Genomic DNA, 19,288 nt, shown 5'->3' on the forward strand with positions numbered 1-19,288 from the left:
GGCATTAACACAGGCACACTTATAACAAAAAACAAAACTGAAATGGACAAAAATGTCCATAAGGTTGCACAAGGGTTAATAGGGAATTAGCTAGGCCTTAGCATACAGACTGATGAGAACAAGATTTAAATCTTGCCTGAACCAAATGCTATATAACTATAAAAACATTTGCTTAAGCCTTTTCCCTTTGGCTTGAAAAAAAGTTATGTATGTAAGTATTTAAGATTTTTTATAATATACATGTTTTTTATTTAAAAACACATTTTTCAACATTTAAAAACTTTAACAGAAATGTTTTGGTTTGGGCTAGTAGGTTACTTTTATCCCAAAGACTGAGCCTTCTCAAGTGCCCAAAGGCATCATTACCCATTACATTAAGAAATCTTGAAATAATTAACTTTAGGAAAAAAGTAACTTTTGATAATTGCACTATTGAATTTAGCTGTTTTAAAGATACTTTAAATACCCAGTTTGTCAAGTTAGTAGCTACAGTACAGTAACTTACCTGTTAGTATAGGGTCCTGTCAGGTTGAAAACTGAAAATGCAAATAGGCTTGTATGTATACCAATACAATTGTGTTTTAGCAATGTTAAATCTCCCTTGCTGCTAATGAGTGAAACGTCTTCCTACTAAAATGTGTTAAACACTGATTCAGTTGCTCCGCATCCATCAACATCAACGATCGCTCTGTCTGAGGGTGTTTCATCTAAAGGCAGATTTAATTACGTAAGAGATCACATGTCTGCAGCTTATTTGCATCACTGGCCAACAGCCCGCATGTACTGACGTTTGGAGATGTGCTTAAATAAAGTTAAATGTGCTAATGTGCAATTACCCAAGTAAATATATTTAATAATTTCATTGGTAATCCATATTAAAAACTCATTGTTTGATACTCTGACCATTCATAGAATTTTCACAGGTTTTATATAGTTATTCAGTAGTTTAACGATTAAAAACATCATCACAGTAAATATTGACGTCATTGCAGCAATGTGGACATTTTTGTGCTGGAGCAGAATGCAGACTGTCCTATATTTGGCCAGGCAAGAACTTGGCCTTGTCTGTGCTCTGTAAATCTCAGCAAGGATAATGACAATCAGATGTGATTACCTATATGACGTCAATGGAGTGTGTGTCATCTTACTGTAGTCACTTCTCTAATATAAAGCTCTGATCAAGTAGATCAGAAATAATATGCATATATTTCACAGAAAACAAGTAATTGTTTATGATTAATGCCATATTTTATTTCTTTCACAGAAACACTTGCATCTCACAAGGCCTTTTACCATTTCTCTACAACCATACTGCTGGTGTTCAGTACTATGGGAAGAGGAACATTCAGGTGCACGCAGTACTAGTAAATGAACTAAACAGTACCTCCCTTTGGAAATAAGAAATATAAAAATGTACAAATTGACATATTGGGCAAATGTGAGACAGACAAAGGCAAGGAATTTCTCAGCTTCTGAAGAATGTAGAGACCTAAGTAGACACTTTCAGTTTCTATAAATGGAACAGAATGGTTTGTAAAGGCTGGATTATTTACACTGTTAAAGTATAGCGAACTATTATTAATGTATAACTGTAAACAGATAAAATTCTATTTAGTTAGTTTGAATTGGCTTGCATTAACTGAATAACTTTCTGTTTAGATAGAGTCCCATCTCTCTCATTGCTCTAACTGAAGATTGTTGGACACAACTGAAAAGAAATTAAGAATGTAAAAATACATATTTTTAATCAGTCTCTAAACACTTCTAAAAACTCAGTTTCATCTCCACACTCATTCTTTAGCAACTTCACCATAACAGTCATGTTCCACCCTTCAAACTTCTCATGCTTGATAATGCCAGTGCTTCATTGACACCACCTCTTCCATGAATGCGATCTGGATGTGGGTTCTGTGAATTCAGAGCTTAAGTGCTCACTTTGGTTGGGTGCTTCCATTGTCACAGAGGCAGAAACACATCAGCATGGACCATTCAAAACAAAATCCCTCAATGACATTCTGCTTCCATTTATTCGTCCCTCAACTTACCACCAAGGAAACGTACATTTCCTTATTCTCCTAACCTGCATACAGCAAGCTAAGAACATTCGATTGAACAAAACCAATAACCCTCTGTTAATATCACATTTTTTTGAGAACACTAATGGTTTATGAAAGATAAAGCTTTCACTTACGGAAAAGAGCAAATCTACAGTTACAGAATTACAGAAACTTCCCCCTGCTATCGGCCAGCACAAGCATGGCCTTCCAACCAGAGTTTAGACCTCTGCAGTCTTCATATTGAACAGGCAGCTATCTTTTACAAGCTGTTAGGGTTGAGTTGACAGCCCTAAGTGCTGCCTTGAGCGCAGACCGTGCTGCTGGAGGATATGGGCAGGGCAAAATGACTCTCAGCGCTAATGCAGCAGTCTGTAGACTCGGCCATCTCTCCTTCTTTTTCGCAGATGGCAGTCATTGGCCCACTGGGAATGCGGCTACGGCTGTTGTACCGGCTGCTGGCTGCAGAAGGTGGTGTGCGTGAACGCCCATATTTTAGAGTTGTTAGTCCAGCAGTAAGACGGGGCAAGGCTCCCTCCGTACGTGCCCACTCTTCATGTGCTCTCCTGCTGCTTGTTGGAGAGGTGCACAGTCCGTCAGATTGTGCATGCTCTGAATTAGCCCTCTGAAAACGGGGGTCTGTGCATTTGAGAATCTCAGTGGCTGACATACGGAAGCTGGACTCTGAACGGCTGCCCTTCTTGAGAAGCAGAGCTTTAAAACTGTCGTTGCTCGTGGATAAGCGCCGCAGGTTGCGCTGAATGGAGCCGGTCTGACGCGGCAATGAAGTTAGGCTGGGGCAAGAGCCTGTTGGAGTGACAGGTGGAGAAGGGAGGATGTTGCGGCAGCGTTCCTCTTCAGAGTCGCCACGGCCCAGGACCTTCCTCTTTGACCTGTGGATTAACAGACAGCAGGACAGGTTCTCAGGTAAGCCTTTGGCATGGTTACTGCATGTCTTGCTGTTGATGTTGTTGATACCATGAGTGTAAAATTTCCATGTGTAGCTTTTTTTAAATCTATAAATAAGTGAAAGTGTGACTGTCATTTGTTATAGGACTGTAAACAGATGGCATATACTTTGTTAAAAATGTTGGGAAATATATTTTAGAAGGGATTCAACATTATAATGAATTTTAGGTTTGAAGATTATCAGTTTGGAAAGTTATCAGATAACACATATCTAGATACTACTATCTTAGTACTTTAATGCTTGTATTATCTTGTAGGATTATGATAAATATTTTTTGTATTCCGCTATACCCTAAGAAAATAACTTTGCATTTAAATAATTCCTCATCTATCACCATGCTTCCTTAAAATTCAGGACATCATTTCCCCTTAAGGCTGTTTAATCAGAGCACTTGGAAGTTAGCTCTTTCTAGGCATTAAACTTTGATTCACACAAATTAATAATGACAAAACTTCTAAGAATATCTCTGCATCATGCTTTTTAGTTCTGTTTTACAACACTATGACAGTCATGCCAGATGATCTGTTTGCTTACTTTCAGGTTGGTTGAAATACATAGTCCATTTAACTTATAACCTAACAAAAGGTGCGACACCACAATACAAACACTGTGAAACAGATTTTAGGGATTAGAGAGGGCAAAAAAAGAGGATAATCGATTCTTACTGGAGCTACTGGATTATGGGTGTAATCTGACCCTAGCCAAACTACAAGGAGACAACACCAGCCAACAACCTGATTACTTGCCAGTCCAATCCACACCTGTAATTGGATGTTCATGTTCTGTCTACGTAGACTGCTCCAGACGACACGTTTAGACAAATGATTCAACACAAATGTATGAACACATGACACAACTCTAATAACAATAACATTGAATGATTATTAGATCATCCCAGTTTGTCATTAAAGCAGAAATCATAAACATTGTCCAGACCATCCAAAATACCAAGGTCATAATTATTACTTAATAATATTTCATTACAAAGAGATACTAAAAGGCATTCTATAGAACTTCAGCCAAACAATTGAGTTTAAAGATTTGTTTGTGTATATTGAAAATATCTATATTAGTTTATTATTTCTTAAAAAATTATATTATTCATTTCATATTGATTCTGATGAAAGAATGAATAGCTTCACAGACTGATTCATCTCTTATCATCATGGTTGTGTGCATTAAAATAAATAAAAGTATTAAAGCTGTATTAAAATTTAGTAATTAATGTAATTGTACATAGAGTAGACTATAGTTTTTTAATAATGAATGAAGTTTTTTCCGTATGAATAACCCATAAACATAACATCTATAAACATACACACTATATGGATTATTTTTATTTTGTGATCTGTGGCATAAATAAAAAAATCTGGGTAAATTTGTCTAATAAGAGGGAAAAAGATATAGTTAAATCCTCTTCCTGTAATTATCAGCCAGTTCTGAAATTCAACCCTGTTTATGAGGCAAAACAAAGTTCTTTTTGATGATCTGGTCACTAATCACATTAAAATGAACTGGCACAACAAAATGAGGGAGGATTAAATATTCTGACCTTTCCTGAATTAATTATGTCAGGTGTTTTTACAGGTCAATACAAATGTAATACAATATCTTTCATGCAAATGTATAAAACTTTGATTCATATTGAGTAGTGCAAGAGAAACTAAATTATCCATTTACAAGACAATTATCCATTGTGATGGTACATATTACGATCTAGTAAAAACTTTTAACCTACATTACCTTTTTAAACACAGCCTACAGCAGTTTTATGCTTATTTATCCAAATAACATTTTTACATCTTTGCATAATGCAGGCTTTACTGGCTAAATAAAAGAAAACATCACATTACCTATGAATGGCTGCAAAGAGGTCTTCTGTAGTACGGGGACGAACAGGCGTCACCATCTCCCCCACAGCCTCTCCGTTAGTGTTAATGCTAGATGCGTTTTCAGTGCTTGAGTCAAACACGGCACCTACAACCCACACACAAACACTCAGCTTACCTCTCAAAGTGAGAAGAAACAATGGAGACTGAGCCTACACTGACTGAAAATCAGAAAGGCATAAAACCCATGCTGCAACAGACATTTTCTGCTCCTTAAATTATTCACACTCCTTTGGTAGTTCTGCTGTTGTGCAATAACCGCACTTTAGTGAGCACTGCAGAGGCTTGAGAATATTATAATCTAAACCCGCTAACCATCACACACTCAAGGGCTCTCATGCAACTTTCTTAGCTGATTCAAGGGTAACTAGTTATATAACAGATAAAAAGAATCATAGAGTTGTAGTCATTCCTATAACATGTAAAACAGGACCTGCGTGGGTGGTAATGAAGAGCATCCACTGTGCCTCACTCACAAGGGGGATGCATGGGAGGGTTGGAGGGGTATTGATAGAACTATATTAAACCAATTTACTTTAACTTTTCAGAAGAAAGAAAGATGATAATGATAATTGAGGCTATAAAATACAGAGCATATAACTTAATAAACATAATATTATCTAGTAATTCATGCAACAAAAATGCAGCTTTGCAGATGGATCCAAAGCTGATAGTAAATTTAAATGCACGATCAAATGGTACAATCATTGTTTGGCACAATAAAGTGATCCTTCATACACAGAAATGTTCTCTCTTTTATGCAAGTAATAATAGAAGCCCTTACCATTTTCCTCATGTTCGTCCTCTTTAAAACTGATGGATCCCGAACTGCTGCTTGAACCATCATCTGATGTACTTTTATCATCATAGAGCCCAAAGTCCTTATCATTCAGGCCAAGGTCATGCTCATGAAGAATGAGATCAGAGAGTTGCAGGTCTTGCAGGCTGCTTAATGACAACTCACTGCTCAGAGACAGTCTGCTTTTGACCACAGGGGTTGAAGAGTCTGAGTCACTCTCTTCCTCAACCTCAAGGTCCAAAGGAATTGCTTGCACATTAACTGCGTTTGTCGAGGATGTGCCATTCAGTTGCCCTGACTCAAGTATTTCTTGTGCCTCATGAACCTGTTGAAGCTTGAGTCCATTAGAGACAGGTAGGCGCATATTGGGTGGTATAATAAGGGAAAGATTGGGTTTCTTAGGTGATATAGGAGGCTTCTGTTTCAGCTGAGAACTTTGAGAAGAAGCCGAGGAGTTTGTGCATTGCAGAAGCTCATGGGAAGATAAAACTGGAGATGTCTCAGAAAGGTACACTGAAATATTCTGCCCAGTATTGCTGACATATTCATCTGGGCCAGGAGGTAAAGAACCAGTTGATGCCTCAGGGAAAGCCTGTAGAAATTTGTTAACTAAATATTCATGTTCAGATGTAGCCATACCATTTTCTGACTGACTAACACAGATGGGAGTCAATGTTTGTTCTGTAGTCTCACTTTCCAGGGACTTTCCTGAGTTTGTTTCAGAATGGTTATGTGCTTGGTCATCAAAATCATCAAAACTGATGGCTGTAAAAATATCTTCTATTTGCTTGAGCTTGACTGGTCTTAACTGCACCATCTGAAGAGCTTGGGCAGTGATTATTGGTCTCTGAGTCTTCTCTTGCTCTCCAGTGTGGTTGATGTTAAGTGCTTTTTCAGTTTCCACAGCCTTCTTAGATGTAAGACAACTCTCTGTGTCCAAAATGGCTGCTGTTTGAAGACTAATCTCAAGTAATGGTGGAGGAGGCGGAGGAGGAAGAGGAGGAGATAGAATACACAGTGTAGGTTTGGGAGGAAAAAGTGAAAGAGGTGGAGGACTATTTGCACCTTCATTGCTTGACCGAGATTCAGAAACCTTTGGTGGGGGAGGGGGGAAATCAATAGTGTCAAACATGTCATATGTTGTGGATGTATCTGAAAGTGAATTATGTCTCTCTTCCAAGTCAGAGGATAAGTCAGGTAGAAAATGAAGAGGTGGAGTTGAGTCTACCATAGCTGCTGTTGGAGAGCAAGAAGCGGGGCTTCTTCTTGCGGGGCATGATGTAATGGTCATGTCAGGTAGAGGTGGAGGTAGCGGTATGTTTCTGATGGAATCTGAGGCGTTAGAGGACAAGGATGTAGAGGAGGATGACACAGAAGAACGCAGGGAGGACTTTCTTTCAGGCACTTTTGGTTTCGGCCTTCCTGCAGGAGATTTTGCTCTTATTAGAGAAGTAACTGGGGTGCCTGCAGTCGGAGTGTTGGACTGACTTGAATAACCACTTGATGGTGACGTCAGGCGATGAACTTTGTCAGGTGATGAGGCCAGTTTTGACTGAATCCCACTACTGTCGCAGTGGGACGATGGGAATACGATGTTGTAGGATGCATTGCCCATGATTACTTGATTCTCCTCAGCACTTGCAGATCTTGTGATTTGGGAGGATAGACCCTGGTCACACCGTGGACCTTGGTAATGCATGTAGAAGTCCCAGGACTCTGCATAGTCTGAGCGCTGACTGCTGCTATCACTGTGTGTGGGTGTGATCGGACAAACAGAAGCTGGTGCAGACATCCCACTGCTTGCTGCACTTATGGTGCTCTGGCTTCTGGGTCGGAGTACCCAAGGGTCTTCAAACCCACTGCAGGGTACCTGTTCAGAGCAAGTTTTTAGGTCAAGCTCTAAGGACTGGAGACTGGAGATCAATTGCTCACTAAGGACCGAACCATTGTGGTGAGGCTTCCTATGAGGTTTGCGCCTTAAGGAATCAGTCCTCGCTGGAGGGAGTGGGGGCTTCTTTGCTTTCCGCAGGGAAATGCTGCGTGTCAGGGAGCGGTTGCTGTGCAGACTTGCACGATCCCCTTGACTGTGGTGGTCCTTGCACTCATACAAACTGTGCCTTGCATCTCCCGCTTTATTGATGGAGCCATGACTATGTGACTTCAAACCGGAGTCCAGGCGCATGGAGGTGTAGTAGCCTTCATTGTCAACAGAGAACAATGAGCTTGAGTCCGTCTTGCTGGGAGAATGTTCCTCACTGTTGTATAAATGGCTGACAGGTGAGGAGCAACTTGAGGAGACATTGTCCTTTGGAGAAACTTCATACGTCCACTGGTCAGTGGTTAGAGTGCTGCAGCTTTGATTGCTGCTTTCCGAGAAGTTGGAATCCCTGCGTACACAATTACGACTGCTGCAGTTTCTGCCATCAAGTGTGCTGCACTGGGACTCAGTCTCTGTATGGATGCCTGTACAGAGGGAGGTTGTGGATTCATAGCAGGAGGAGACAGCTGACAAAGAAGCATCAGCAGTATTAAGCAACTGGGCTGAATGAGGTGATTGCATCTGGTTATCCTCTGTTCTTTTGTGTCTGTAAAGAATGGAGTTCTGTAGTGCACCACTGAGACTGAACAAGCTTGGGCTATTATTTTGATCAGAGCCTTGGTAATTTGGATTTTCAGCAAGTTTGGGGCTGTTTAATGTACTGCTTCTGGAATCGGAGAGCATATGCAGTGACGATGAAGAACCATGCTGCATGTCAAACTGGTAGGACAAGGAGCTTGTAGAGCCAGAATTTATTCTGTAGGGGGAGCTGGTGTACTTTGGTTCACAGTGTTGATGTGAGATGTGAGAACCTTGGCGTGGCAAACTGTGACAGCTCTGATCACTGTCATTAAGCTGAGTGTAACTAATACCATTACAGTCACTCATGGTGGAAATGCTACTTGAGGAGGAGACGCTGGCCATTTGGGCAGCAATTCCATGGCCTCTCTGTGCTCTGATTCTGCGTACTGAGGGCGGAACAGTCTTCACCGCCTCTGTTTGGCAACTGGAGTCACGGGTGTCTAAGCGTCTCAGGGTGGAATTTACGCTTCCCACTCGACTGAGGGTGGAGTACTGATCTGCCATACACATTGAGTGAATTCTGTCATCTTGTTCTTTATTTGCTGTAAGAAAATAAGGAATGGGAATTATAGATATATGCTGTATGTTTGCACTTGATTTTCTTAATGATTATATATATATATATATATATATATATACATATATATACATATATATATATATATATATATATATATATATATATATATATATATATATAAATATATATATATATATATATATATATATAAATTAATGGAGTTAGAATATAGTAAATAAATAAACAGGATATAGTATCATATAAATAATAATCAGTAAAATAAATAATTCACTAAAATCAGTGAAAAATAATTCAGATTTAAAAATATATAAATATAACTTAAAGTTCCAACATGTATTTAAAGATGCATTCAACAATTTTTTTCTTATTTTGCGTTAACATGGCAGTCATCTTGGACTACACTGACACCTAGTGACATAAACACAGCATCATGCTGAAAAATAAAACTTTTTTAAGTACTAATGCTATTGCACAAATTCTATACTAGCAGTCAGATTAATGCATTTCCAACAGTGAAAATGTCCAACAATGGGTCATGCCTGGCCCTACACTCTTAAAAAATAAAGGTACTTCACGATGCCATAAAATAATTTTTTTTTTTTTTTTGTCTAAATGGGTCCATAAATAATCTTTAACATCTGAAGAACATTTCCATTTCACAAAAGGTTAATTGTGGCGAAAGAAGGTTCTTCAGATTATAAAATGGTAAGAGATGGTTCTTTAAAGAACCTTTGACTGAATAGTTCTTTGTGGAACTAAAATGGTTCTTCTATGGCATCGCTGTGAAAACCTTTTAAGCACCTTTATTTTTAAGAGTGTAAGAGGTGACACTCAATGTAAAATAAAACTGCTTTTATTAGATTATTGATATGACTGTACAGATTTTTGGTTTGGAGACATAATTTTTGTTAAAGCACTATTTATTCCTTGATGTATAAAACTTCTAATTACTAAAAAAAAAAAAAAGAGTGAGTGAGTGCACCTTTACGTTGTTTGAGAGGGGCACAATGTACTGCATAGGATTGCAAAAATGAATAGGAATCACACCTAGTTCAGTCTGGATGTTGTCAGGAACTCCTGTAATTGTCTTTCTTCTTTGCACCTTCTTGGGTCTTCGTATTATGGTATCAGTGTTTGCTGCAGAGCGACGGAAACTGGCCTGACGGTCAAAGTTCTCACCTAAAGATGTAACAACAGAGAAAACCAGTGTTTATTAATGGCATTCCTCATGCTGAGACAGAACATAACACTACATTGCAGTTAGGGATGCATGCAATATCATCAAATAAAATGTGAGACATATCTACAAATAATATAGACAGACTCTTTTAATTCATTAGGTTTTGTCCATTTTGGGTATGTATATGTGTGTCAATATTGGCTAATTTTCCCTATTTTTACATTTAGATTACCTTTGCCGTCATCTTATGCTTACACTAATAATTTATTAACACTGTTAAATGTAAGATTTAGATCTCAAATTAATATCCATTTTACTTATTATAACGTGAAAATGATTATTGGCCCAAGTTTTAATTTATGTATTACTTTTAATTGGTGCATCCCTAACTGTAGCTGAAAAGAACTGAAATAATTATAGGAACCTACTTAAAATATTATTATTCTACTGTCCAAAATATCTGTTTACCGAAAAGATATGTGATTTACAACAGAGTAGTTAAGGCACTGCTCTAAAACCTTTGATTATTACAAGTGTTATTTAATGATTTAACAATGGATGTACCTGTAATGTTGATGGGAATGATATCAGTGGCCACCGACTGGGCCTGTAGTCTCATCTTCTCCTCGGGTGTGGGCAAAGGAAAACAGCTGGTCCAGCTTCTCTGGATGTCTATGTCATGTTCCAGCAGAGGGGTTTGAGGTGGCATCGAGTACACAAGCTTCTCCTCTTCATTAGATGACTCTGAAGCCTGAACACAACACAAACAGACTGATTTAATGAGGTAAGGCTTCGGTGAATGATAGCCTAGCCAAAGCCCAGTGATAGGTATCGTCTGATATTTGGTCATTTCTATTGTTAATTCAGTTAAGTGCTTTCCAAAAAGAGCAAAGTAAAAAAGACTCTTGGAGTGCATTTCCCTCCAGTAACGTCGGGTGACTAAAATATTTCTCTGAGCAATAAGCCCAGGGGAGCCCTGAATGGAGGAGCACTACTCTCTAAATTATTCATGATAATTTGAGATCAGTGTTACAGTCAGTGTATTCAACCATAATGTGTCTCGAAACTCTTTTATTTATTTATTTTTAAATTTTTTGGCAAAGAGACAACTTTGATTCTTTTGTCCTGCTTTGCATAACCAGTTCTTATAAATTTGCAAGACTGCTTGAGGGAAATACACAATCTAATTATGTATTAATGTCTAATTTGTGTAATCTACCATACTCAATGCCTCTAAGTCTTTGAGGTGAAAACACGCTCACGGCAGATGACTTGCACTAGTAGGTTGTATATGAAGATGCTATGAGGACTTGCTAGGATCTGAAGCCACCTTTCACAAAGCACAGTGCTACCACTGACTAGCAACTGCAGTGAGAGCGGTACCTTTCTTTTCCAAGATCTCAAATGACAGCAGAGAGAGAGGCAAGACTGTGATAGGCAGTCTAGGACTTTAAACCGCTTGGTGAGAGGAAAGAAAAATTGAAAATAAAAGAACAAAACAACATCAAGTGAAGTGAGACATTACCTTTATTTAGGATTACAGAATGTGGAACAAATATTTTCTAGTTCTACTCATCGATTGTAGTGTTGGCTACACTGCTAGCATGCAAACAGCCACTAGGAGGCAGTGCAAAACAAGTGACCCAAATCAAGTCTTCATGTTGAGTATTTAGGAGAAAACTGGGCCTTTGTCTGTTTCATGCACATGAGCATACATTAGCTCTCATTATAATACAGTATAACAATTCATCAATTCTTGGACTACATAATTAAAAGTCATTTTCACTGACAGGATTTTGGTGATAAAATGGTGAAATTGATTATAAATGGCATGACATATTGCATAGCCAAACAAAATAAAGTAGTTTTTCTAGCAGCAGCATGCATGCTAATGTAAAGGGAAGGACTGTGTTTAAATTTGTGTTTAAGGTTAGGTTTACCTTCTTTTTCTTCTCTGCCTTCTCCTCATCCAGGTGCAGATTTTCACAAAGGCTGGTTGCAGAGAAGGCAGGGCTTTGTGAGTAGTACTGGGAACTGTGGAATCCATCTTTCCTGAGCTTGTCACACTCTGGAGAGGTAAGCATAACCATCCAATCATTAACAATTTGTAGTTTTAATCAGTATGTAAAGACTATTACAGATCACAGGCCTATAGCAAGAATTTAAACATCAATTAATGCTACATTGTTGTGCACTGGCAGCTCAAACAAATATTTTATTAATAAAAGAGGCTATAAAATCAAATATTTATTTATTTCAGACAAAAATCGCCCTGTGGAGAACCAAATGAAGCAATAAAAGTAAAATATATCGCTTAGAAAAAAACAGCTGCAGTGCACATGTTCTGTAAGTGGAAGGACTACTCATCAACAAAATTTCAATAAATGAAACGCATAACTGTTTTTGAGAACAAATGAGAATTATTAAGGTATTTTTGGCCAGCACAGAATGCATCCCGATAAGCACTCTGCAAAGAAGAGATTTCACATAAAGGCTGATGACTCTTGCATCCCAATTACTGAACAACTGCAGAGCCACAGTGTCCTTTTGCCCTCAGTGCAGAGGGCAATTACAGAATGATAGACAGTGAGCTTATGCTCTAGCGAAAGAATGATAGAACAATAGAATGATAGATAGAACGAACGATAGATAGATGGATAGACAGATTGATTCATTCATTCATTTCTGTCAATAAGAGCTCCAGCCAAATAAAAGAGTAGTGTCTGTTTTTACTGTAGGACTTAGAGTTCAACCTGAATATGTCAGAACTGACTGTTGGGTTATGGATGGCCTGCAGAGTGGGGGTCTCCACCTCCACCTAATGCCACTGACATATCCATTTATTTCAGCTGATCACCTCCTCTGGCACATTCATAATGAGTGCCTGCTGAGAAACACTATTAGCTATTCTCGCTCTCCCTTTCTCACTCTCTCTCTTTTGTCTTTATGCAGAGCTCAATGTAATCACTAATCTTCCTGCAGTAGCACATGATAAGACATGGCGCCTTATCCAGCGTAGCTTGCAGTTTGCACAAAATGCACAATATCTCAGCTGGTGACTGTTTTATAATCTATAAAATGTAAGCAAAGCAAACCTTCAGTCCAACATTCGCTTTCTGTATTTTCACTTAAGAAGGCCTAGTGAGAGAAACGGATTACTTCAGGATATAAAATTATTATTATTTTTTTTTTCAAACAAATCCAATTTCAGGTACTACATACTGTAAATAAATATGAATTCAATGTAAAACTCTCTGTTAAACAACAGAATGAGAGTAGAAGAAATTAATAATGCATAGAGGATGGTAATAATCTTATATGTATACTGTGCACTGACCAGGTGATTAGACAGTTCAGTAACACAAACCTGCGATGTCAGCAAGCCTGTAAACAACATATAACGCAAGTAGGAACAGCTTGGCCTGCATTCTTAATATATATTAATATGTCTCACATATATACTGGACAGAGGCAAGAGGTTCATTTAGATTACATGAATTATAAAGCACATCACTTAACCCAGAAATAAACTGTGTTTTTCATGCTGCGTATTATGAGAAGCACATTATTATAGTATATAGGAGTGTTGGTATGTTTTAGGAGGCTTATAATATTACTTCACAAAGTGAGTAGAGGCTAATACAGGTTAATATGTTAGTAGTTCAAAGAGTGAAGGATAGACAAAGAGTGAAAGAGAGAGTATAATCCTTAAAAAGTGAAAGTGAAGTGTGGCGACCCATACTCGGAATTTGTGCTCTGCATTTAACCCATCCAAGTGAACACACTCACCCCCCGTGAACACACACCCGGGGCAGTGGGCAGCCATATTGCTGCGGCACCCAGAGACCTTCAGGTTACAAGTCTGATTCTCTATCCATTAGGCCATGACTGCCCTGTAAAGGGCAGTAAGAAGACTTAACTTCAAACCTTTCACTTTACCTCTCTCACTTTACCTCTTTCACTTCCTCTACCTCTAAAAATTGACTGTTGTACAGATGCAGTGCCTGCAGTTGACTCTTAATTGCCGCATTATGATTCATAGAGTGAGAGTAAAAACATTCAGATGCTGTGATGTGGGTGGTTGATGAATGCAAATTAGATTAAAATATTTTATATTTAATTCACAATTATAACAAACAGACAGACAACAGCCATGACCCTGCCAAAGCTCACTGGGAAAAAGGGGAAAACAGACATTTGGCGTGCCACCTGCTGCCCTCGCTGGAGCCAAGACAGCTCACAACCATGCACCAGTACATTAGCATTCCAGAGCACCTCTAGTTATTAGGCAATAGCAAGGTCAAATGAGAGAATTTAAGAAGAGTCATGAAAGTAAAGGGAAGTGATGTTGTTCACTGGTATAGGATAATATACCCAAGTGCAGCAGAAGGTCAAATGATGAGGACATCTGCCATTATAGGCTCTGCTGAAGCTGGTTCAGGAAGATATTTAAAAATCCCTCTGGAGAGTGTATTGGTGCAAGGTAACATGAACCAAAAAACAGGCAAAGACACAAAACTTAGAGGATTCAGAAACATAGAGAGTGAAAAGTGGATGAGAATCATTCACAATCCATTTTACTTCCATTATGTGAAATATATTTAAGTGCAACTAATGGACATAGACATTAAGTACTAATGGATATGGTGGCACCTAATGGAATAATTTGGTTTAATGGCTCATATTTTAAACCACAATGTCAAACATCTCTCCAAAATCATGGAGAGGACATGCATTTGTTTACAGTATATTAGAGACAATTTGTGGTCTGTGCTCATGTGCAATAACTTTTTTGCAGTTTTGCAGTGAGATTGCATTTAAAAGTGGACCGGCCGACCCTTTAGCCCATACTTGGATGCTGAGGGTCATGCTCACCTTTGAAAACACATCAATATATATTCCTACTAATACTTCTTTTGTATTGTATTGTTACTATTGTCAAACCCTTTATTAAGTTAACATTTAATGGCTATAAGATTTTTGAAATCCTGTATTAGAGTAGTCTAAAAACCACTGGTTTTCATTGTGATGCATATTTTGGTATGTTTATTATTAACACACTTGATTCAGATCATCAGCTCATTACAACTCAGTTAATGCGAGGTACACAATACATGACTTTAGGCCTGATTATTTACCTGCCAACATGTTTTTTTGGAGATCACTGACAAAAGCCCAAAATCTGAGGCAAATATGCTCCTTCACGTGAGTGAAGATCACAGTGTGAATTATCAGCATTGCCTATGCCTTAGACATATTTAGCAGGTTAAATATCTGGACCTGTCTGAAATTCAGTCTTGCATTGTGAAATATGTTTTGCCTGGAAATGACATCTGCAACAACCTACAGTTCAGCCTTTGGGAGAGCAAGATACAGGGTAATTCTGCTCATGTGTGATCTTATGTCATTTAATGTACAGTACCACTTCTCACGCATATGTTTTGTAAATGAGACATAGTTGTTGGGGATTCCTCCTAGTGAAATACTGTGCAATGTATGACCCCAAGTCGTTGTAATGTGCAAACAGCAAATTTATGATACCCAAAACAGCTGTAATCTGATAACACTGAAAATCGGTTAGTGTTTTGCGGCATAAGGAAAGTAAATTCAGAAGTCATTTCAGAGGCAGATAACATTTTGATCAAAGATTATACTACTTTAGAAAAACCTGCGCTATGCCACTAGTAAGTTAACAGGTGCAGATTATTATATGTAGTGATGAATACAACAGTGTCAGTAGTCCATATTGACCTTTGAGGTCTAGAGTTGAAGCAGGGTTATAACATTTGTATCAGACAGTATACTGTCAAACTTATCTGCTTCATTACAGGGTAAAACGGTTGTGTAAGAGAACTTTCTGTACAGTGGTAATGTTATCTTCATTATAATGGTCAACGGTCTGTAACAGAGAAATCACATTCTTCTGCAAGGCATTTTGTATTTGCAGATTATACGTGAAGCAATTATGCTGAATCTTATCTTCTAATGAATCACTGCTTCTACTGTTGAGATTATATTTGACATTTAGAAAAGAAAAAAAGGGAAAAAAATTACTGTAGTTTTTGTCTCTGACCTCTGAGGACTGTTTTCAGGTTGACTTTGGCCTGATGGTGAAGGTCCTCGACGCAGGCTGGTCTGGATCCTGGCAGGAAGACATTCTCCTGTTGGTGCCAGGGGGCTGTGTAGTGCACCGACCACTTGCTCTCCTCATCTAGACTGGACACCGCTATAACAAGGACACATTAAAATTCAACATGCTTAAAGGAAGAAGGTCAGTGGTTTGTTTAAAAGCGTACTGCAACTACTTAGACTGCTGAAAATGGTATATATGAAAATATATACAGTGTTTTGTTCCTAAATAACAGATGGGAGACATTAAATGAAAGTGTACTAAACATTTTTGTTGCTCCAGATTTGACCAGAATGATCTTCCACTGATGGTCCAGGTTGGCTTATGTTAGTTAGTGTTGGTTTAACTGGTAGACTATGGGCAGCAAGGTATTTGTGTTGAAGCTATACACCAGAAATGCACATCTTTTCAATGGAAAAACCTGAATAAAATTGTCTTTTAGACCTATTTAGGGGTGCAAATACAGCTACCTGGCTGATATTAGTGATAGTTTTATTGATTGTCATTTAACACGCAAAGTTAATCATTAAAATACTAATACATTAGTAAGTCTAAAATTAGCTTTAATTTTAATCAACTCAATCCAGATATCAGCAGGAGGAGATATAATTCAGACGGAAAGAAAAACTCTGCCTTTGGCTGCAGCCGGTGGCCACATAAGATTTGGGAGCTGCAGTCATGTGCAGTCTCTTAGGCTCCCTCAGAGAGAACACATGAAAAACTGCATGAGGGGCCGGGCCAATCAAACACTTCTGCACTACTGCGTCTAAAGACACTGGAGACATGCTTGTCTCTGGCTGGTGCCTTGACAACCCAGATTAAATGATCAATTATGCCAAGGCCCTCCGGGTAAGATTAACCAGGTCAGTCTTATCAATGCATTTTTCCATACAAAAAGTATGTCAGTGATTATAGATTATTCACAATAATAGTTTCCTCAAATGCAAGAGGTCATGCGAGAGTACTAGGTCATGAGCTCAAAACACATGAAGGTAGAATTCACTAGTCCAACAAAACGTCAATGACTCTGTTGTATTATACCCTAAGGCTAATTCAAATGTGTAAACAAGTACAGAATAAGTGTAATCTAAATTAAATTTACATTTACAACATTCATCAATATTGTTTTAGATAGTCATGTATATAATATTCTACCATTGTCTCATACCAAACCAGCAGTTAATATAAGTAAAAAAATTAGATTGATATTATTATAATTAATATAAACTAAATAAGATTAAAATATTTGTATTTAATTTAATTGAAATATAATTGAAGTGTGTATATATATATATATATATATATATATATATATATATATATATATATATATATATATACACACACTTCAATATTCAATTTAATTAGGGGCCAAGCCCAGAATGGTGAATGATGAAATTTGGCACACTTGTAGTGATGGCCATGAATAGTGATCTGACCAACTTTGGGGTCTCTAGATCCAACTCTATAGCGCCACCACCAGTTCAAACATTCAACATTGAAATGGTAATAAGTCCTGAACCCTAATTCTAGAAAAATGAAACTTAGTACACGTGATTACTCTCTTCATGCTGATCACATTCAATAGCTTACATTAAGACTTCACCCATTACAGTAGCGGCCATTTTGAAAAGTACAGTATTCAGTCTTTTCGATACTCCTCCTTCAAAATTGATCCAATTCTTCCCAAAATTGGCTCAGATGATCTTTGGACTGAGCTGAATAGAAATCACTGAACAGAATCTTTTGAGTACTAGTAAAAAAAAAAAGTTATGATGTTATGAACGTAACGATGTCGACCCAAAATTGGTTCACAGGCTGTATCTCGGCCAAACTTTGATCAATCGAAACAAAACTTGGTACACTTTGTCAACACCATGATTTGAGGGTCCATGCCAAAGTTGGGAACAGCTCCACCTATGGGTCGTGAGATACCAAAAATTCACATTTTCACTTATAACTTTTGAACAGTCAGTCAGAAAATTATAATGTAATTATAATTACATTTAATTACACTTTGTGTCTATGGATTCCTTGGGTCATGCCGAATCAGAGGATGTCAGTTTTGCCAGGACTGGCTGAACCACGTGTCCGCCATTTTGAAATTTGACATAAATTGCAATATCTTCTGAAGAAAAAAAATCACAAAAATCGGTAGGGATCAACAACACCATGTCCAGGAGGTACCACAGAAGTTTGAAGACAGCGCCACCTAGTGTTCCAGAGATATAACTATTCTAACAAAAACACTTATAACTTTTGAAAAAGTTGTCCAAAATGTGTCATTTTATATGTCCTTTCGTTCCAAAATATGTCCTTTCGTTCCCTGGGTTATGCCGATTGTGACGATGTCTCATTTGTCATTTTCCAACATGTTGTCTGTCCACCATAATGAAGCAAATGAAAAATAGTGTTTTTGCTACTCTTCCTACATATTTAGTTCAATTTTGTCCAAAATCTGATCATACAATCTTTGGACCGAGCCGCACAGAAAAGGCTGAACAGATTTTTGATATTCACTACAGTTCCCGAGAAATACCTCTCGGAAGTTGACCTTGTCTGTGTTTGTTGACTTATACTAGTAATCTTAGCATTATATTAAGTTACAGGCTAAACAATTACCATTCTGTTTAATGTGATTCTTCAGCTATCGAATTAACCATAAGCTGCTTTACAATTAACTTTACTTTGCATGTTACGCTTGTTAAAATGCTAAAGAACTTTTTGTCAGCTCATTTTCACACCTAAACCTCTCCTCAACAGCCTGTCAAATGTGCAGCGATCGAGTGGCGCACTCTGCTAAGCCAATGGCCCTGAACCTTTCAGGTTGTGGGTTCGAATCCCACTTGGCACATGCCCAGACCGCATCTTTATAAAATTGCGTGTAATGTTGTGTCACTTGGAGCCAGTTGCTTAAGTTCTACCTTCAAAAGCTAAAGTCTCTATAAATTTAAACAAACCACAGTCAATGAGCAGCATATACTGTGTAATGCACAAGGCTATATCCTTGAGTGATCATTTAAATTCAGTGTGAAGGAAGTGCTGAACCCATGTAAATTACAAAATGTTCAAAAAGTTCCTAATGAAAAATTCAAATGTCCAAGC

General features: G+C 38.0%; 1 protein-coding gene across 7 annotated transcripts in view; it reads right to left on the reverse strand.

Annotated features, from left to right (window-relative positions):
* Positions 1–1,224: 1,224 nt before the first annotated feature.
* The window catches only part of LOC306850414 (NHS-like protein 1), a 72,072-nt gene continuing 54,008 nt past the window's right edge, over positions 1,225–19,288 (reverse strand). For 3 of the 7 annotated variants that reach the window (XM_079386057.1, XM_079386058.1, XM_079386059.1), the window contains exons 2-8: positions 16,127–16,279; positions 11,994–12,121; positions 10,618–10,804; positions 9,921–10,052; positions 5,698–8,874; positions 4,878–5,001; positions 1,225–2,947 (exon numbers count right to left, since the gene is read on the reverse strand). In XM_079386057.1, coding sequence (XP_079242183.1) covers positions 2,347–2,947; positions 4,878–5,001; positions 5,698–8,874; positions 9,921–10,052; positions 10,618–10,804; positions 11,994–12,121; positions 16,127–16,279 — 4,502 coding nt within the window. In that variant the 3' untranslated portion in view covers positions 1,225–2,346. Of the gene's footprint in view, positions 2,948–3,758; positions 3,820–4,877; positions 5,002–5,697; positions 8,875–9,920; positions 10,053–10,617; positions 10,805–11,436; positions 11,512–11,993; positions 12,122–16,126; positions 16,280–19,288 lie in introns of all 7 variants that reach the window. The other 4 variants (XM_079386060.1, XM_079386056.1, XM_079386062.1 and 1 more) reach the window with 4 other exon arrangements.

The sequence above is a fragment of the Barbus barbus genome (genome assembly GCF_936440315.1).
Source record: "Barbus barbus genome assembly, chromosome: 30".
NCBI classification, from domain to species: domain Eukaryota; kingdom Metazoa; phylum Chordata; class Actinopteri; order Cypriniformes; family Cyprinidae; genus Barbus; species Barbus barbus.